At 43.9% G+C, this 22,138-nt stretch overlaps 1 protein-coding gene across 1 annotated transcript in view; it reads right to left on the bottom strand.

Annotated features, from left to right (window-relative positions):
- The window catches only part of LOC148535439 (cell adhesion molecule CEACAM1-like), a 47,966-nt gene extending 26,520 nt beyond the window's left edge, over positions 1-21,446 (bottom strand). Inside the window, exons 1-4 of the mRNA XM_088462561.1 lie at positions 21,275-21,446; positions 20,728-20,957; positions 11,926-12,282; positions 6,169-6,435 (exon numbers count right to left, since the gene is read on the bottom strand). Of these exons, the coding sequence (XP_088318687.1) occupies positions 6,169-6,435; positions 11,926-12,282; positions 20,728-20,767 (664 nt within the window). The 5' untranslated portion in view covers positions 20,768-20,957; positions 21,275-21,446. The remainder of the gene's footprint in view (positions 1-6,168; positions 6,436-11,925; positions 12,283-20,727; positions 20,958-21,274) is intronic.
- Between the last annotated feature and the right edge of the window lie 692 nt (positions 21,447-22,138).

Genomic DNA, 22,138 nt, shown 5'->3' with positions numbered 1-22,138 from the left:
GTGTAAACTGCTTGTGTTGTACCTGTAAAAAAATGGGTTAAAAGTGTTAAAAAAAACTGACATACTGTAGGGCCCCCCTAAAGCTTAACCAGCCCCAGGCTTGCCAGCCTGTCCTGGTTTCTAAGATTACGGGGAACAAAATGTGTATGGTTCCCCCGTCATTTAGAAACCAACACCAGGCTGCAGGGACAGACCTGGTTTTAAATATAGGGGAAAAAAATTGCATAGGGTCCCCCCTATATTTAAAACCAGGACCAGACCCAAAACGGCCGGTTTGTAATGTCACAGCCCGGAGACCCTTTCACCGGGGCTCCGGGTCCAAAGCAATAACAGCCCAAGCCAGTAAGGCCAAGCCGGGGATCTCAGGGGAGGTGGGGACCCCCAAAAAAGGGGTCCCACCTCTCCCTTAACCCGAGGCTTGGTCTGAAGCCTGGGGCTCTTCCTCGCACCCCTGGAGCGTTGGGTACGGGGATAATAAAGTGGGGACATTTAAATAAAGTATTGTATTTTACAGTGGGACTACAGGTGCCTGCATGCCTGCCCTTTGGCACTTGTGGAACTACAAGTGCCAGCAGACGGGCGGCACCTGTACCCCCACTGTAAAATAAATAGTTAAATAAAGACAAAACACACACACTGATTAATAAAACTTTATTACATACCCCTACCCATTCACATATACTTACCTATACCAGCCGGTGAGTCCACTTGTCCCATATAGAATCCTTAATGACCGGCCCTGCAAAAAAGATTTCATACTCACCTATATCCTATATCTCCGCAGCATCCCCAGTATGGATTTTTAATTAGAACCTCTATACACTCCTGCCTATACCTTCTAATATCCTGCCTATACCTTCTAATATCCTGCCTATAAACCTCTAAGGATGACGCTATTTTGCATACGCAGTCATACAGTAAATAAAGACTCCAGACCTTGAACCTGTGGTTCCAAAGCACAAAGTAATATTCAAGTAAAAGTACAGTCAGTTACATGCTATGATCCAAGTACAATTTAGCGCAAAGAATTATACAGACCCAAGTACAGTATACATACGCATGCGATCTGGACCAGATGTAGGCATCAGCAAGAAACCCCCGTCAATCAGCATTCAGCAAGAAGACCCAGACTGGGGTCACAACACACACATTTATACCCTCACAGAAACAGACAACACAATAGAGAAGTTTGTTGCTAATACCATTGGTCCTAAGGAGGATGCATCTGTTGCAGAGCATTTAACAGGTTGATTCAAATAGACACAGTCCAGCCTCTAACAACTGGCTGTCTCTGGTTTCCTGCCTCATGCACATCCTAACAGTTGGTCATATAATGTACATTTCGGTGCTTTAAGTCTCTGCGGTCCATAAGTTGAGAATGCATGCTGCGATCTTCACACCGACGATACCGGAATGCTGTTGAAAGAGTGCAGATCAGTATAATATCAAACATGACTTACTTATCATGTATTAAACCTTAGCTACCAAATAACCTTTATTTCACAGCAAATATAATTAATGAACAAACTTGAATCTTATACTTTAAAGCTTATGGAACCTTTTATGGGAGTATGTAATGTGTAGGTATTTGGGGTTTGATATAAAGACGCTAGTTAACTTGGGGAAGATACGTGCGCATGAAGCTAATAAACAGTGTTTTCATACAGGATCTTATGCATTCGCTAATATGCGACTAGTTAACAGCGCAATTGTGCGTATTAATGTGTGTATGAGAAATGGTGAAAGATGCAGTCGCATAATGCTAATAGTAATATCACCATATGTACTTAAGTGTGAGTTTACCTAAAATGGCACTTGGGTGGCCATTCGCAAAATGGCGTCTTACGATCTCATTTTAAACTGATCTTGTCTCATCCAATTATCCAGCTTCGAAACCGGGACTTGGCAAAAAAAAAAAACGAGCTTACTGCACCACGCACCGGTTATCAGTATGCGTGTTGCCACACATACTGATACCTCCCGAATGCGTGTTGCCACACATACTGATACCTCCCGAATGCCAGCTGATGCCAGCTTTTTTGGGGGGTCCCCACCTCCCCTGAGATCCCCGGCTTGGCCTGACTGGCTTGGGCTGTTAATGCTTTGGACCCGGAGCCCCGGTGAAAGGATCTCCGGGCTGTGGCATTACAGCCTGGCCGTTTTGGGTTTAGTGCTGGTTTTAAATATAGGGGGGACCCTATGCAATTTTTTCCCCCTATACTTAAAACCAGGACTGTCACTGCAGCCTGGTGTTGGTTTCTAAATTATGGTGGAACCCTGCACATTTTGTTACCATAACTTTAGAAACCAGGACTGGCTGGCAAGCCTGGGGCTGGTTAGGCTTTTGGGGGGAGACACTGTCATTTTTTGGGGATATTTACATTTTTATTTTATATTTACAGGCAGAAACATGCATGGATCACAGCGATCTGTGTATGTTTCTGCCAAACTCTCAGATCACAGGCAGGTGTATTTTTTTCACAAGTTTTTACTGGAGAGTTTTCCCATTTCATGAGAGCTTAGAAGCTCTCTGCTTGGTAAATCCAGAATCCTATCTTCACCAGTGAAAAGGTTCTCGAGTTTTGCTGATGGTGAATTGAAGAGAGTTTGCTAACTCTGAAGTATTTTCCCTCAGCAAAGGAGATCTCTCTCCATAGTTTGACATTAGTAAATTTGAGAGTGGGAAAAAATGCCCAACCTCTCCAGAGTTTGCAAACTCTCCCAAACTCTCAGCTTAGTAAATTTACCCCTTACAGTTACTTTTACATCAGTCTACCCAGGCTGGATATATAGATAGTACTCCAACAAATACAACTCTTATATCTGGTAGAGCTCATCCATATATAGCACAAGCAGGGCCGTTTCTAGGGGCAGGTGACCCGTGCAATCGCACGGGGCGCGCCGCCCAGCAGAAACAGCCTGTTAACTGCCAGGCGCCCGCTGAGATTCAGTTACCAGCGGGCGCCCGGCAGAGCAGAGCAGCCGGAGAGACGGAGCCTCCGGCTTCCGGCTCCCGGCTCCCCCAGTGTGCACTATGGGAGGACGTCATGACGTCTTTCCCATAGTGCAAAGGAGCAGCCGAGCGGAGCGGACGCTGGAGCGCGCGCATGCTGTCTATCTTTTGTTTAGCTACATATATTTTTCAGCGCTTTGCCTCTGACATGTTAGCCACCCCTGTACTCAGTAGTCACAGTGGCTGAAATTCTGTGGTCTTTCGAGATCACACTCCCTTACTGTGATACCACACCCCCTCACGATGAGGCCACGCATTTTTGCTCCTTGTGCTACATGGTCATGCCCCTCGTGATGTGTAGTCATGCCCATTTTACATGGCTTTCTGTGCACACACAAAATACCATAAAGAAATGTATTATACTTGTTCCTCTGGGTATATGTTTGCTGTGAAACACGCTTGTCATATTTGTGTGACTATATGTATGTCACAGTGTTCAACTGTTTAGTCTGTCCCCATAATATACAAATAAACTACCTGTAGAACTTATTGCTGAGCTTGTAGGACGGCAGTTTGCGGTAATATGAAGCGAGGGCAGAAAGATAATGACACCGTTCACAGCAAAATGTGTCATTACACTCTCACCCAGTCTATTTCACTAAAGAAATGATAGGGCTGTGGGCCTACCTACCAGGCACCCAGTAGAATTTCCCCAAATTTGTGAGCCTCCAGAAATTCCAGTAGAAAATACAATGATGTTTCATAATCATAATATATATAGTAGTGGTGCGAAACATATGATCCATGGGAACAACAATAGATAAAGCTAATACCAGGACACAGGAGCAGAGGTGCTACTAGAGATCTGCCTGCGTCTGTCTCACACTGTGATTGGCCTTCACCAGAGAGATCATTCTGGCAGTTACTCAGAATGATTGAGCTTCACTCTGATTCCCTCCCTGACGAGGCCGCTACAGTGTTGCGTGAACATAGTTATACACATACAGGATTTCTCACTGCACTTTATGTACAAAAGACATTATAATACAAAATGTCAGCTTGTTGGACAAGGCTCACATTTTGTATTATAACAATTCACTCAGTGTAATATTCATGTACAGACTGGTAGTAGCAGTACGCAATGTCGTTGGGTTCAGGGGCAGATTGGGCCACCAGGAAGGAGGGAAAGTTACTGCTGGGCCGTTCCCATGAACTCTCTGCTGGGCTGGCCAACACTGCTGCCGCATTTCCAGGATTTGTGTTCCACTGTGGAAACAAACAGTAAGCTCCCGTCTCCTCCCTCAGTCTCTGCCGCCTGCACTCACGATGCGATGCATTCCGCTGGTCATCGCATGTATGCCAGCTATGGTAACGCCGGTATACATGACGATCCCTGCAAAGGACTGCTCTGTCTATGACAAAGAAGCCCCTCTGGCGTCCTTCTGCGAATGCGCAGAAGGCCGCACTCGCCGCAGGGGGTGCTGGGAGGGATCTGATCAGATCCCTCTATCAGCACTCTGTGGAGAGAAGCTCATGGGCTTCCATAGGCAGACCTGCTGAGAGCTGTGGCGGGCCCAGGTAAAGGGGGTGTGGCCTAATCACGGGAGGCGTGGCCACGTCCCTTTGAGGAAAAATTTTAAAAAAGTTTTGCAGCGCAAGCTGGCAAGGGGGTAGCTCTGAGCCCCCTCAGCCTGGTGCATAAACAGTGGGGGGCGCGATCAGCTTGATTTCTCCCCCCACAGGAATAGGAGACTGCTGTGGCTGCTTTATAGCAGCCGCGAGCAGTCTCCCAGTGCAGCCCAGCACACAGCAGTGTGTGCTGGGCTGCTGTGATGAAAGAGGGGGGGTGAGCGGTACCGGACCTGGGACCCCGCCGGGCCCCTCCAGCAAGCCCAGGCCCAGGTAATTTGTACCCGCTCCCCCCCCTCTCTATGCCCCTGTCTATAGGTAATGCCATATGTATGTAGATTTGCAAGTAAAACTGCAAAGGACGGATCTTTCAATAAGAGCTCTCCTTTGCAGTATGATGACTTTATGACCGGGGAGTTCTTCTACACATGTGCGACCCATGGGGGTCACTAAGAGGGATCCTGCTATCAGGTACATGCTCTGACGCTTTCCAGAGCTTGATACATATGGAAAATGTGCCGGTCCCCACCGTCATCGTGCTGAGTACACTTTGTTTAGTATGTACTTAGATTACAGTAAGTGTCAGATTTTTGCGATTTTGGAAAAGTCACTTTGTCGCCATACAATAATGTATGTCTCTTTGTTTAAAAATAAATTCCAGTTACTTTGTACAGGGAAACTGTAATCTGTCTCAGAAACATTTCTGCATGCAGTCCTGTGTAATACTCTATACACTTTGTAAGTATAGTATGTAAATAATAATAATAACAATAATTATAATAATTAGGGATATGCGCAGACCCCCGTGTTTTGGTTTTGGTTTTGTATCTGTATCTCCTTCAAGGTTTTGGATCTGGATTTGGTTTTGTGTTTGGTTTTGGATCTGGATTTAAAAAAGAAAACTAGATAAAAAAGCTAAAAATCGTGTAACTTATGCAAACCAAAACCTGAAATTCGGATTTAAAATCCGAATTCCGAACCGCAAAAAGATCAGAACCACAACACAGATTTATCCAGATCTCCTCAGGAGATCAGAACCGCGACTCGGATTTACCAGGGTTCACGAAATTCGGGTGGATTCAGATTTCTAGAAAACCGAACCACACATCTCTAATAATAATAATCTGAAAGTAGTACACATAAGTGTGGCTCTACAATGTGACAGAGTGAGACAGTTACTGAAGGTAAAACATGTAAAGAAGTAAACAATGTGTGCTGGTACAGTCTAAATGAGCACATACTATTCTGGTAGCGTGGGAGGATGGTAACATCCATTATTATTTATTGTGACAGTTTTTTTTGTTTCTAAACCTTGGAGGAAGATAAAGTGGACAGAGATAAAATAGCAACCACTCAGCTCCTGTCACTCTGGAAGCTGATTAGTTGGTACTTTATCTCCATCCACTTTCTCTCTCTCCAAGGCTTAGTACATAATCCTCATTACACATAGTTTACATCTATAATTAATACATACAATCCTAATCACAAAATTATAAATGGAACAATCACAAAATGGATTATAAATGGAACAATACATTATGTAGTCATGTTACTCATACACAGGCAGTAATCTCACAAGTACTCACAGGTTATGGTTACTGTGTAGGGATCGCTGATACTCTTACTGACAGGGTTCTCAGCCTCACATCTGTACTCTCCTGAGTCTGCCTGTGTAACACTGGAGAAAGTGACTGTCCTGTTATCTGCTGATAAGCTGGTTCCAGAGGGGAGGCCGGCACTGTTCCTGCTCCATGTTATCCTCTCAGCATCACTGGTGTCACATGTCAGGGTGATTGTGTCACTTTCCTTGGGCTGGGAGGTAGACACTGTGACCTTAGGCTTCCTGACCCGCTCTGTGGATGGAGGAACATAGGGACAGTTAGGAGATCACACACAGACATTGCCAGTCATGTTACTAAATAAAATAATACAGAAATATGAATATAATAACTCATCATTACATTTTGCTCCTTGGTCTGAATGATTATGTTCCCATCATGTTTTAACAGATCATTTAATTTACTATGGAATCCATCATTGGTAAGCAGTCCTACAGTATGTGAGCCCAAGTAGCATGATTGCCCCCAGGAAACCAATGGGAAATTGATATATGTACTAATCAGATAAAGCGCTCTGTGGTGATGGATCTAATTTATAAATATCAATGCGATAGTAGGTAACTATCCGTAGTCCCGTATCTCAAATATGTCGGTGATCAGTACCAAAACTGGTTAGCAAAAACTTGGGGCTTTGTGTTCAAAATTGGATTAATTATGTATGAGATGTCGTTTGATGCAACAGCTCTCTACATTTATACTACAGTCTGCTTCAATTAACCAGCTGGTGGGCAATAACTTGAAGCTGGGTTTTCAAGACTAAAACTATAAACGTCTTAAGTTCTGGTCTGGCATAGACACCACTAGAATAATTGAGATGTGTATCTTCAATAGATGTATTATCCAGACACCATAAATTACAGGTGGGCAAGAACTGTTGGCAGGATATTCAGAGATATAGTGTTCTTGTAGCAATATGCTGATTGCAAATAGGCAAAAACTGTGGGCCGGTTGTTGTATGTAATATAAACCTTTAACCAGGAAATGTCAAAAGCGTGACCTTTTCTCCTCCACTGCTCTTTCCACCTCAGGAACGGAACGTAGTATCAGAGAGACATGCGACACTAGAATTGCAGTTGCTTTAGGTATGGAATGTTATCTTACCTGACCATGAAGTCTGCTGGTCCTGTGTCACTCTGTGTACACCATCACTGTGTGTGAGTATTATAGCCTCCCCCTGCATACTCACACACATTCTCCATATATTTTCCTAAATTCCTCCTATTATTTGCTAGGTTTAAGGCAGAAACTAAAAGGGTAATTCCAGCTGTAATAAAACAGAGTGAGAGAGCAGCTAACCAGTACCAGGAGAGTTAGGGATGACATCTATTGGGGAATGATGTGGGATTTATAATAGTATTTCAACTATTCGTTCTTGGTCAGAATTAGGTAATTAGTTGTGCTTGAAAGACTGCACCAGTTTCTTTCTGTCCCCACATCTATTAGTAGATAAAGCACCATGTGTTATACAGTATTTCCTGCAGGGTTTCAATTTTATTTTGAAGGCTATTCATGTGTGGTCTATTTTTATTATAGCACAAGTATTATTATTATTATTATTATACCTAAGTATTGTACTCTGGAATCTAAGTCTTTGAAGAAGCTATAGATCAGAAAGTAATTTTAAAAACCATAGAGTTATTGATAGATTAGAGAGAGTTTGTGTTACAGTGTCTACACAATAGTAACTAAAACTGCCAGGGTGGTAAATAGGATGGTGTGACATGTGCCATGGCACAGGACACCGCAGGACATCGGGTGCTGTTTATAATCATTCTCACTTGCAGCTTCCTCTTCTCCCCGTCATCTCCTGGCTGCCCCTATCTCCTCCCTGGCTTACTGGCAAGCACTTTCAGTCACAACCTCATTTATTTAACACACACATTTCAAAATACTGTCATACCAGGGACCCGAACTTATCACCTCTTACATGGCAGTTAGACACAATACACATGGAGATATCTACTCCTGCAAAAGGAAGCCTGGGAATTTTAACTATATGAAACACAAAATATTTTTGTAAAACATACAGTAATCAGCATTGCAGTCAGGGCTGAACTGCCCATCCAGCACTTCTGGCAAATTGCCACAAGGGCCGATGACCAAAAGGGCCAGTCCGGCATCAAAACCCCGGCCAAGCAGCTCCACCTCCCCAGTCTGTCCCTGATTGCAGTTTACTAGATTGATTTAGTGTGTGGCTGAAGGACATTGGATATGTGGATGCACACTACATACTTCTGCCTAGTTGGTTTTAAACTGACAATTACAAGTAGCTTCATATAGTTCCATATAGTTAGAATTCACAGGCTTCCAACGCAGGGGGCAAATCATGTGTAAGGTGACGGACTGCAATGTGAGAGGTGATGGGTTAGGGTCCCAGGGTTGAAAGTTTTGAGAAATGTGTGTGTTAAATAAAAGAGTTTGTAACTGAATGTGAGGTGCTGGGTTCATGTCCTGGGTATGACTGCTAAGAAAAAAAATAAAGGATAATGTTACTGAATGACAAGGAGCTCTCAAGTTAATGAATGTGGTATAAGAGGATTGGTGTTTAAATCCATTTTCTTGGAGGGTTCTTAAAGTATAAGTGTTCTATAAATGTTACATGTATTATACACATATATATGTTTATGTATATACAGATGTGCCCTTACTCATCTTTGCTTCACTAGCGTCAAACTGCCCCTCTTGTCGCACCTGGTCTCGTGAGCCTCTGCTAGCGCCGGCCATCTGTTTTGCATATTGTTTTGCTGATTATGCGTTTAAATCGCAATGTGATCTGACTACGATGCACCAGGAGACTATGATGATTAATTTGATAAGTGACACTTGTATATCTGTGTGCGACTGAGTCTCTCATTCATCATGCAAAGTGCTATGATGCAACGGCCTCAGCTTTTTCCACACCAAGTGCCATTTACATTCTCAGTTGCACACAGATATACAAGTGTCACATATCAAATTAATCAACACAGTCGCCTTGTGCATCCTAGTCACTCAGAAGGCTGATGCCCATCTGATCTGCATTCGATTAATCTAGTTTATGTGCGTGAATGGTGGATGTGAGATGCTATCAGTGGGCGTCTCCAAGCACTAGAGGAGCTAGTCCTATATTATTTGTATTAATCACTGTTTTTAACATTTATGCAATTAATATGCATTAATAAATATATGCAAAGTTTTTATTTATGCGCTCTCTTCAATAAGTTTATCATTTTCTAGAGTTGCAATTTGCGAACTTTCCAGTGCTCTGTATTGGGAGCCGCATGTATTGAACGATTGTAATGTATTGTATTGCATTGTATGAGGTGATCATTAAGAGTTTCTTGGTTTAGTTAATTATTTATTTCATAATTTTTTATTCTCTGTGCACTTAATTTTTTTATCCGATTAGTACTTGCAATTCAATTAGGAGCCGGGTTTTTGGTTTTTTGGAGCGCTGGGAGGTTTTTTTTTGCGCACCTCTAGAGCACGACCAATTTTTCCTAAAATCCACAATTTTGCGGACATTTTCCAGACATTTATACAGTGCCGGACCCACTGGATCTGTATATTCTGGATACAGGGTGTTCGGTGCGGGACCCCCCTGGACCCAGGGACCCTTGTGCCCCGCACACCCTGCACCCATTATAGATATGCCCCTGTACCAAGGTATTCCAAACAGGTGAGCTGCTGCACGTAGCAGCCAGCATCCTAGTTGATAGGAAACAGCCAGAATACAGGCAGGAAAGTTGCTAGGCAGCTTCTGAGAGCCAATCAGATAACGAGTTGCAGCGGCCACACATAACAGTCTCAGGTCATAAATAGTAGGTGGGCAGTGGGTTTTCTTAAGCTGGCCACATACTAGACCAACTTTCATCCAACCATCCAACTAGTTGGAATGAAAATCTGGTAATGTATGGGAGTAAATGATGATCAGCAATTTGCTCCTAAATGCCAGAAAACAGATGAAAATGGTCGCCAGACAAGTTTGTTAAATGTTTGATCTAAACAGTTTTTGTCCATTTTCCGGCATTTGGGGGCAAATTGCTGATTGTCATTTGCTTTCATACCTTACCAGATTTTCATTCGAACCAATCAACTAGTTGGCTGGTTGGATGTAAGTAGGTCTAGTGTGTGGCCAGCTTAAGGGGCATATGTATCAAAGCTTGTTGTAAGTTATAATTGTGAAATTGATATCACCAGCCAATCAGCTCCATCTATAATTTCTTAAACACAGCCTGCAAAATGTAAGCTATAAGCTGATTGGCTGGTGATCTATATCTCACAATTTTAGCTCACATCAAGCTTTGATACATATGTCCCTAAGTCTCTCCCTGGTGTTGCAGATTTCCTGGACATTTCCTAATGAAGACACTACGTGACTCTGACTAAGGTGGAGGCACTGCATAGAAGGTATAATGGTGAGAACCGCTATCCTTATACAAACACCCTTCCCATAGGCTTACTGTACCTGGGTAAGGGGTGCTACATAAGCATCAAGGTTAGATTGAGCTTTACATTTTGATTCATCATTCAAATGCAGCAGCCTCTTACTCAGATCATCATAATCACTATGGACTGTTTATCACACATCATCTCTCCCTATGATTTCCAGCCTGGTAGTAATAAGGGCTAATGGGAGGCAGTTATTTACCCAGTGAGCAGCCGCTGGGATACTGAGTAATGTTGGGATATTGCAACAGACCGAGGGGTCTATTTAGTAAATAAAACAATGCTTTTCGCCAGCACTTTAGTTGGAGAAAGTCTAAAATTTCTTATCTCCACAGTTACTATACTGCAAAGTGTGGAGACATCACTGATCTCTCCACCTTTACGCTTCTCCCTCTCCAGTTCTGCTGCCGCCATCTCTTTCAGTGAAAGCTTTGCAGAATCAATATTTATAAAGACTAGAGAAGCTTTGCTCCCTCATCTGTTGTAAAATATATAACACTATCTCATGATGATGTTATGTGTATATTTAGTAGGCAGAATAGGAGAAAAGCAAGAAGAGACTGTTCTCTTCCTGCTCTCTCCCAGTGCAGAGCTCCCTCAGCTCCTCCACACAGTCATTCTGTCACCCCCATTCACACTGCAGCAGCGCAGCACAAGGCCGGCTATCATTCCCAAATGGAAACAGGAAGGAATAGGAAGGAGCAGCGCTGCTGGAGGCGGCAATCACTCGCTGGAGATTAATCTCTCTTCAGAGAAGTGAGGGTGATCCGCAGGAACTTTGCCGGGACACTTCTTTTATTGCAAGGTCTGTCCCGGCATCAAATAAGACAAAAAGAGTTTGGATATATGATGCAATTACAAGCGGTATATTTCAAACTACAATATATTCACACTTTTCACTGAATAGAGCCCTGAGACTTACACTGGAGGGACAGCAGGTGGTGGTGTTACAAAGTGTTGGTGTTGTATCCCTCTGTAATACGCACTATACACTGTTAGGGATTATTCTAGATAGAAGATGTGATGTAGTGAAGTAATGTCTGGTAGTCATGGTAATCCTGTCATGTCTGTATGCTGCTGCTGATAAACAAAACCATCTTATATTACCACAAAGAGCTCCCCAGTGTGTGCATTCTGTCTATGGCAGGGAAGAAGATCTGATCTGGTAAGACCTCTGCCAACACAGGTAACAGCTCAGCACTGGAGTTACCCCTGTACCCGGCAGCCGCACACAGAGGAGACACCGGTCATTATACATCACACGTCTGCCTGGCACAGTGATTACATGTTACTTACCATAGACAGTCAGGGTCACAGAGGCTAGTTCTTGTGGTTTCTCTGTCTGTACAATCACTGTGTAATCACCGCTATCTGTTATATGGAGATCTGAGTTCAGTAATGACCCATTATGGACAGTGCTGGCCCGAGGGAAGTACAGAGGCCCAGTAACTAGTGGGGGAGTAACACCAGGAATATGTATGAGGATTTGATTCCCAGCACTGGTGCTTAGTCCTCTATACCAAGTAACAGACAGAATCCTCACAGTGACCCCAGTAACACTCAGGGTGACAGATTCCTGGATCACTGGATACTGAGGGATCAGCTGAATATTGATCATCCCACTGGTCAGATCCATCCACAGACTGAGGAGAGCTGGAAGAGAAAAATCCAGATATCAAACTCCGGCCAATCTCATGTTGTTATTGTGAGCTGTTGTTATATGACAGTTACAGCTGTAGCCCCAGTCTAGTCATTTGTTACTTAGCAACCAAAGGGTATTTAACCCTGCAATGCATGATGGGAATGACGCCATGAGTGAATAACTGTATTGCACAGCTACCTAATGGCAGCAATCTAAACGTGTTTTTCCATGTGGTCTGTACAGAGATGTTTTCGCTTTACTGTGTTATAGTGGATTATAAGTGGATTCTATTTATATATGAGATTTATTTCACTCAAGTGATAATTATAAATGTGCATGTTTCCTTTTGGTGAAGTGCAGAGGTTTTTAGTTTGATTATAAACTTTGCGTGGTGGATTTTATAATATATGAATATTATTTCACATTGGGACCTATTTGCATTTTAGTCTTCCTATATAGACACCTGTCACGACCAGCCGGCCGATTCTCCAGATACCTCAATCTGAGAATCGCCAACTGTGACTTATGGTTACCTCAGCACGTGCGGTTACTCTAACACTGTTCTGCCACCACCAACGAAGTTAACGGGAGTCGTTAGGTTCTCCCCTTAAATCTCAATATGCACACTCACTTACATATAGGTACGTAGCTTTGACCTCACAGGCTCGTGAATTCGACAAGAACACGGAGAACACACTGGATTAAGAATGTTTAATCCGAAAAATATTTCCAAGGTTATTGATTACAGAAAAAGGTAGTACAAATATGGACAATACAAATATATCACAAATAGGTTTCAGAAAGTAAAAGGAATTAAAAATGAAAAAGAACCCAGAGTCTTTACATCTAGACTCAGTCGTGAAGGAGACACAGGAGCATTGGATTCTGGCCAGTCGTCAGCACTCTCCTTGGGCACAAGAACACTTATCACTGAGGGAGATGCATAGTTATACCCTCACAGCTGCACTAGCCCCCACCTTTGGGTTTTTCACTCTTTCATTGCTGTACACTGGGCATTAAGAAATCGGCCACACCCTTACATATAGTCTATAGGAAGTAGGGGGTCTTGAAACAGTGTGAAGGGGTCTTTAGAAACCAATAATCAGGTAACATACCCTACATTCTTGTCATCTCCCTTCTAAAGGATTTTATATCCCATGACCTGGCTTGACCAGGTCTGACCATCTGCATTAAGGATGTATCTCTCCCCAAACTTTATGGCCTGTTGAGAGAAGAGATGGTTATCTAGATGCCTGGTTCCAGGAAGACAAATCTCCTCCAAGCTTTGTATTCCTACAGGTCAAATACAGGACACTGCCTAGAAACCATGTTGATACACACATTTATATATATATATACACATTTACATGACATCATTCCTGGCGATTATTCTTGAGATAAACGCCACACCTCCCCCTGAAGATGGGCACAGGAGGGACTGAGACACACGTCACAGCCTTACCTGTGTACCACTGTCTGCCTCTTCACTCTGCCGGGAGAGTGCATCAGCATTGCTGTGCTCTGCACCCTTTCTGTGCTGGATGGTGAAGGTGTATTGTTGCAGGGTAAGGCTCCATCGGAGAAGTTTACCATTATCCCCAGAGACTCTATTAAGCCATACGAGTGGGTTGTGGTCTGTTATTATGGTAAAGTCTCTCCCATACAGATATGGCTGCAGTTTTTGGAGAGACCATACAATCGCCAAACACTCTTTTTCAATGGTGGCATAGGCCACTTCACGGGGCAGCAGTTTTTTACTTAGGAAAATGACAGGATGCTCTTCCCCTTGCTCATTGACCTGACTGAGCACAGCACCTAAACCATAATTAGAGGCATCAGTCTGTACAATGAACCTCTTTTTGAAATCAGGGGCCTGCAGCACAGGGGACTGAGCTAAAGCAGACTTTAGGGCTAGAAAGGCCCTCTCACATTCCTCAGTCCAATTGACCACCTGTGGCAACTTCTTTTTTGTCAAGTCTGTTAAGGGCTTGGCTTGGGTGCTGTAGTGGGGTACAAATTTTCGGTAGTACCCTGCAGTTCCTAGAAAGGACATCACCTGTTTTTTAGTCTTAGGGGTAGGCCATGCAGCAATAGCCTCCACTTTGTCTGGTTCTGGGCGGAGAGTACCTCCCCCTACATGGTGCCCTAGATATAGTACCTCTCCCATGCCAAGCTGGCACTTCTCGGGTTTGATCATCAAACCTGCCCCAGTGATTCGGCCTAACACACTATTCAGATGGATCAGGTATTCCTCCCAGGTCTGGCTGAACACTGCGATGTCATCCAGGTAGGCAACTGCATATCCCTCCTGGCCTTCCAGCAGGTCATTAACCAGGCGCTGAAAGGACGCAGGGGCATTCTTCATCCCAAAGGGCATGACCAGAAATTCGAACAGCCCAAATGGGGTGATGAATGCGGACCGCTCACGGGCCTCGGGTGACAGCGGGATCTGCCAGTACCCCCTACTGAGATCCATGATAGTGATGTAACGTGCCGGGGCAAGCTTATCTAGTAGTTCATCTATCCTGGGCATGGGATAGGCATCAAATACAGTGGCATCATTTAACCTCCTGTAGTCCACACAAAATCTTGTACCTCCACATTTTTTTGGGACCAGTACCATTGGGGCAGCCCATGAACTGTGAGACCTTTGTATCACCCCTAGCTGCAGCATCTCATCAATTTCCCTTTTCATTGCCTCCAGCACTTCTTGGGAAGTACGATATGCTGGCTGTCTGAGGGGGGTCTGATTACCTGTGTTTACGTGATGTGTAACCAAGTGTGTCTTTCCTGGCTTTCCTGTGAAATGGGACTGAAAGGGCTGTACGGTGTTAGCTAGCTGTTCTAGCTGCATCTCAGACAGCTCAGTGCTGTAGTGGGCATCTGCAAGTGACCCCCCCCCTCTTTTGCAGCAGCTGCCAGATCTAGTAAGGGGTCGGGTTCCTGATCACTCTCAGGCAAGCTACACACAGCTAACACACATGTCCCTCTGTCATGGTACTTTTTGAGCATATTGATGTGGTACATCTTCTGTCTCTTACGTCCATCCCCCTTTTCTACTACATAATTAACATCCTGGATGCGCTGCACTACGGTGTAGGGGCCTTCCCTGGCAGCCTGTAGCTTGTTCTGCCTCATAGGGATCAGAGCTAGGACCTTATCCCCCACCTCAGATATGCGTTCCCTAGCGCTGCGGTCATACCAGAGTTTTTGTTTTGCTTGTGCAGCCTTCAGTTTGCTCTGTGCCATTCCCATTAAAGACTGCATCTTCTCCCTGAACTGTACTACATAGTGTACCACAGACTGTTCAGGAGTGACCAGCTTACCTTCCCATTCTTCCCTGATCAAATCTAGAGGGCCTCGCACGCGATGCCCATATAGGAGTTCAAAGGGTGAGAATCCAGTGGACTCCTGCGGCACCTCGCGGTATGCAAAGAGGAGGTGCGGCAGGAACCTCTCCCAGTCTCTTCCCTGGGACTCCACAAAAGTCCTCAACATTTGTTTCAGGGTGCTATTAAAACGTTCGACCAACCCATTGGTAGCCGGATGGTATGGGGTTGTAATCAGATGATTCACCTGCATCCTCTGACAGAGAATCTGCATGAGGCGGGACATGAACTGGGTACCCTGATCAGTTAACATCTCCTTGGGAAACCCCACCCGAGAAAAAATGGTGATAAGCGCATCTGCTACCTTGTCTGTGCGAATGGATGAAAGCGCTACAGCTTCTGGGTACCTTGTAGCATAATCCACTACAGTCAGAATGTACTGTTTTCCTGAGCTGCTGGGGATGGCTAGGGGCCAGCTTATCTAGTAGTTCATCTATCCTGGGCATGGGATAGGCATCAAATACAGTGGCATCATTTAACCTCCTGTAGTCCACACAAAATCTTGTACCTCCACATTTTTTTGGGACCAGTACCACTATCTTGAGATAAACGCCACAACACCCATCTTGAAAAAGATGCCATGGGGGGTGCACAGGATCTCTAGTCCATGTCCACATTCCCAATGGGAATGCTCTCTGCGTGGTATTGTAGTCGCTATAAAGTTCTTGCTATTGTATGGCAGTCACTAGGACGGTCTCTAAAAAGGTCTGTGGTTTGAAATATAATTACTAAAATAAAAGTTAGCTGGACCCATACAGGTAATTGGGTTCAACCTAATTGAGGCCACTTTCAGCATTTTTTCCCAATCAGTCCCCTGAATTTGATCCTACGTATATAGTTGATAATAGGATAATAGGAAATGAATCACATGTAGCAGTAAATACAGATGATACTAAGGATACAGGGGATCAGTATGAAATACCGGTTCAAATTAGGGATGGGTCATCGAAAGAAAACATTGGAAGTACTAATGTTTTTAATATTGAATATATATATATATATATTACACACACACATATATACACAAATGGTGCAAAAATTATAAGGATGTATGCAGTTTTGGAAGTAAAGTAAAACATGTTTAAATGAAACTTGTTATTGAAGGTGTCTCAGTCTCTCCCTTCTCTTTCTCAATTTAATTTTTCTTGTTGTCCATTCTTCCAGACTTTTCTCAGCCTGAGCCTCCACTTTATTTTTTTTCTCTGTCTCTTCTCCACTCTCAGCTTAAGAGGTCAATCCTATTACATGCGATGCACTCACGGGGGCGAGTCATTGCGACAGCGGCCATGCTTGATGGCCGCCCAGATTCGCCTAAAAGTGCTCGCTGCCCCATAGGGCTCCGAGCAAATGTAGGCAAAGTCGGGCTTGGATCAGTGAAGGTGCCGGTCCGTTGCCGGCATTTTAACACCATTGCAATGGCAACTCGCACCCTTCGCATGAAATAGGATTGACCCCTAAGTCTCTGTCTATATCATCTCTCTCTCTCCCCCCCCCAATCCCCCGCTGGGTCTGTCCTGCATATGCAGTGAGTGCTTGACAGTGAGACTGACTGCTCAGTTACCAATAGCTGCAGCAGCCAACCAGTGTTCACTAAGAGCAACACCAGTGACAGTGACAGTGAGCCATGGGTGGGGCTGTCCTATGTGCTGCAGCTGATTGGCTGTCCAGAGTGTCTCTCACTGTCAGCCACCACCCCCAGCTGCAGCATGCACGCACAGTCATAGCCCAGTCAGTGTGTTTTGTACCCTCGTCTTAAGTTGTAATTGAATATAAAACAAGGAGAGAGCCAGCTGGCAGCCTAAAACAGTGCCGGCACCACACAGTGTTACATGTTTCTGATGAAACATCAAATGATTCCCATTCCTAGTTCAAATCCAGACAGGAGAAGCCTGACAGGAGGAGACCCCAACCCTCCCAGATTAATCCCAGAATGATAAATTGTCCAATATGTTGTTTAGTGTGTTCCCAGCTTAAGAGAACACACAGAACATACAGTTAGAAAAATAAGAAATGGTTGGGTACAGTAATGATATTCGGAGTAAATTATGAAGAGGGCGCTCTGGAAAAATCTTTGTATATGTGGAGTCAGATTTTTGAAATGAGATAAAGGGGTACAGGAGGTGTATATTTTGGGTGACTGTGTGTATGGATGCTCAGTCCTGTCACTATACACAGAGGAGGCGCTGCTTCAGTCTCATCTTATACTTCTATGGGATGCACTTTCTTTTTGCACTTCTAAAGCTATGTACATTACTAGGTGCACTATAAGCAATGTAATAATCTTCACACCACACATACATGTAACATGCAATAAAAACCAGCATGACTGAGAGACTGTGGTATAGGGCATAGATCACACGGGGTTATCACTGCTCAAGTTTTGCTGATAAATGTAAACTTGTAGTTTGTAAAGGTGTGTACACACGGGATGATTTGTTTCATGAACGAACAAAATCGTCCCACGTGTCCCCGGCAGGGGTGTGCTCAGTGTTGTTAACAACACTGAGCACAAACACTGAACGAAATCAAGAACGATTTAGTTTAGTTCTGGGCTCCCTCCCTCATCCCCGAACATGTTCAACCTGATATAATCGTCAGGTTGGACGGCAGGTTCGGGCGATGAACGGAAACTACCAACTGCAAACGGGAGCGCGCATTGGTAGTTATCGTTCATCGTTTTGGGGCAGAAACTGAACGATTTTTTTGGATGACTGAACGATAATGGCATAGTTATCATTCAATCATCCAAAAAATCGTTGTGTGTGTACGCACCTGTACTGTATTTTTTTCAGACTAGTTTATCCCTAATAACAATAGAATGATAAAGAATCACATGATAAATGTATTTGAACCTTGTTGTGCTGTATGGTCCACAGTATTATGTACTAAAACATAAATGTAATAGTGTACAGATGTATCATTATGCCTATGGCACTGTGTGGATGGGATCTTTGTGCTGTATGGTCCATGGTAATATGTCCTAGAACAAATGTAATAGTGTAATACAGACGTAACATTATACCTGTGACACTGTGTGTGTATAGGAACCTTGTTGTGCTGTATGGCCCATGGTAATTTGTCCCAGAACATAAATGTAATAGTGTAGAACAGTTGTATCATTATACCTGTGGCACTGTGTGTGTATGGGAACCTTGTTGTGCTGGGTGTAGTAGGTATTAGGTTCAAATCCCAACAGCGGCAGCCTGGGAAGGGTGAAAATCCCGATCGTCCCTAAGGTAAGTATCGCTAACCTAATTCCCCCCCTACCCCTAACCCTCCCTTAGGGGTGCCTAACTCTAACCTACCCTGCAAGTGCCAAACCCTAATCCCCCCTCTAAGTGCCTGAACCTAGCCCCCCCTTCCCCGCTGCCTAAACCTAAGTCCCCCCGGGGGGTGGCTAACCCTAACCCGCCCTTCCCCTAGCCTAACCCTCACCTCCCGGGTGGTTGCCTAACCCTAAGTCCCTCCTGGAGCCCTAAACTTAACCCTCCCCCCCGTGGCTGTCCGCGCCCAGCATCACTTCGATCGGGATGTCGGTCTTCTGCCATCTGGTTAATGATAGGCGTCTAGATTTAGACGCCTGTCATTAGTACCACGCTGGGGTTAGAACGTCTGGGATTTAGACCGTCGGCTTCCAAACTACATCCCGTTGTGCTGTATGGTGCATGGTAATATGTCCTAGAACATAAATGTAATAGTGTAGTACAGATGTATCATTATACCTATGGCACTGTGTGTGGATGGGAACCTTGTTGTGCTGTATGGTGCATGGTAATATGTCCTAGAACATAAATGTAATAGTGTAGTACAGATATATCATTATACCTGTGGCCCTGTGTGTGGATGGGAACCTTACGTGTTATTACAGAGCCCCTCATTGCAGATGTCCTCAGTGTTTCTCCTGGTAGTCTCCGTAGAATGAGGAATTTGTGTCTATTTACTTAGTTATAGAGCAGATATTTATTGTGTCACAACTCTAACCATAGTACTTCCTCATACTGTGATCTTGTTACATTTGCAGAATACCACATATTGAGTATGTACTATACTGTACATACTGTGACTCATGTTTCTTTTAAACTAATTTTTTTAAGTCATTTTCTAGTTTTAATTACATAAAGTACGTGTCTTTTAATATATTTAGTTTCCTGTAAATTAGACCATAAAGGGATAAAAAAAAAAAAAAAATCTGTAATAAGATTAAATAATATTTTAAAACAACATTTATCACCCCGTTGAGTGATAAATAACAAACATACAAACACTGGAATGTAATACATGTATGTGTACAAAGCAGCAGTTACAAATATATGGCAATTTCATTGTAATTCTCCATCCATTACTAAAAGCACCTCGATCCCCAAGTCCTATACACTCCACTGGCAACAGCATACAGTCCTGTGTCCTTCATTATACATACCACACACTAAATGCACACAAAAAGACAATGGGCGGAATTCAGTTGTTTCAGACCTCCTTTGCGCCTTTCAGAGCAATTCAATTGTTGCTCCTATAAGGCGTGATCAGCTGCCAGCGCCCGCATTTCAGGATCGGGCACGCTAAACAATTGAATACCGCCCAATATGTCTTTTTGGTATGTAGTCAGTATGTTGACTGCCAGAATGTTGACATAGCATTTTAGAGTTAGACATCAACTAGGGTTAAGGATAGGCTGCTATTATATACATAGGGTTTGCAACAACAATAATAATAATAATAATAATAATTATAATTAATAGCATGGGCACCCAAGTGGCAGAAAAATAACAGTGACACTGATGTCAGAACTTTTTCTCTTTTTAAGTGAACTTTGGCCGTGGTTCATTTCAAATAGATGATTAATCGCCCCGGTAGGGAGCTCACGGAGCTATTCAATTCAGTGCAATGTCTGGTCCGACTAAAGGATTTCTTCACGCACCCTCCAGAGAGTGCGAAGAGAAATCCAATTAAAGTGCCGGAAAAAAATAAAAAATAAAAATCAGAAAAATCACTGGTGCACAGGGAGATAGCAGCCAAAGTGTAAAGCTATTGGTGTCCACCATGTCACAAATGGTGTCTGTGCGTTACCTGTCTCAGGTGGTGATTGGGATTCAATGGAGACCGGCATGACTGGAACCACAGATGAAGTAGATAGCTCTATTGCAAGATTTATGTAGCAGTGAGAATTGCCTTTGATGATGAATGATAGGAACCAGACTGGGACCAGCAGGAAGACTTGTTGAGTTCAACTGGTGAACTTGGAACTTGACTCTGGACTGGAATAACGTGGATTGAACTGATGAACTTGGAACTTGACTCTGGAATGGAATAACATGACAATGGCTGAAGGGAAAGCAGGTCATGCTGAGACGAGTGCTAAACAGGGTAATCCAGAAATGGTGTGACAAAGGCTGGAACTAAGGTCCAGGCTGGATAGGGTAATTGGGAATAACAGGTTCAGGAAGGAATGGGTAGGTTTGAGATTTTAGGTTCAGGGAGGGAGTGGGTAGGTAGGTAGAAGGAGCAGGAGTTGATCCACAGCAGGAAGCACGATGCCGGTTTGCAAGGGTGCCAGGGACCAACCAGGAGTAGGGCATGCAGAGCACAGGACAAGGTCAGGAGCACAGGAACTCACTATTAGCTGATGCTAGTAAGACATCTGGATTGACAGGTATTGCTGTAGCAGGTTTTCTGGATTGCACCAGGGGTTGCTGTAGCAGGTTTTCTGGTTTGCACCAGGGGTTGCTGTCAGCAGGAGACAGGGATACACTTGTATACAGAAACAGCACAAACCATACACCATGGAAGTAACAAGATGTTCAGGCCCAGAATGCTATCAGGGGAGGATATATATACCCTGGGACTGGCTGCAATTGGTGGATATGGACACGTGGTCTGGCAGTAGCATTCTGAGTGGTGGAAGGCACAACATGCAGAGGGAGTATTCATCTCTGCAGTACTGAGTCAGAACCACACTTGTGATTCCAATCAGGGCTAGCAGTGTTCACAGACAGGAAAGGACCCAGGTGAAATAATCACTGTGGAAGGAATGCATAGAGAAGTGCTGCAGCAGCATGATCAGAACAGATCCTTCAGGCAAATTACACACACAGATCCATGGAGTCAGCTGGCAGTGGTAAGTCAACAGGCAAAAGGTGAAAACTAGACATGGTCGTGACACACCACAACCAGAATATCTAATACAAATAGAAAATAAGCTGCTCAACACTTGGGGTGCTGCAAGTTCTCTTTCGTAGAATGAGTGGGTTCTTCTCCTGATGTTATATAAAGCCAGGCCGGTAAAGCAATCTTTAAACCCTGCATGAGTATTTTTCTTGGATTGGTGAATACACTCTTCGATAAATACTCCAAGACATTCACACTGCTTGGAGTAATATCAGTGCATTTCTTGCAGTCTGGTGCAGCTGAAGGCATGTGACTAATCAAGAACAACTACTGCAGTGGTTCTCAAACTCGGTCCTCAGGACCCCACACAGGT

Source organism: Taudactylus pleione, unplaced genomic scaffold (genome assembly GCF_031769625.1).
Source record: "Taudactylus pleione unplaced genomic scaffold, aTauple2 ptg000051l, whole genome shotgun sequence".
Classification (NCBI taxonomy): domain Eukaryota; kingdom Metazoa; phylum Chordata; class Amphibia; order Anura; family Myobatrachidae; genus Taudactylus; species Taudactylus pleione.
Note: the sequence above shows the minus strand (reverse complement) of the source record. Positions and strands in the feature narration are given on the sequence as shown.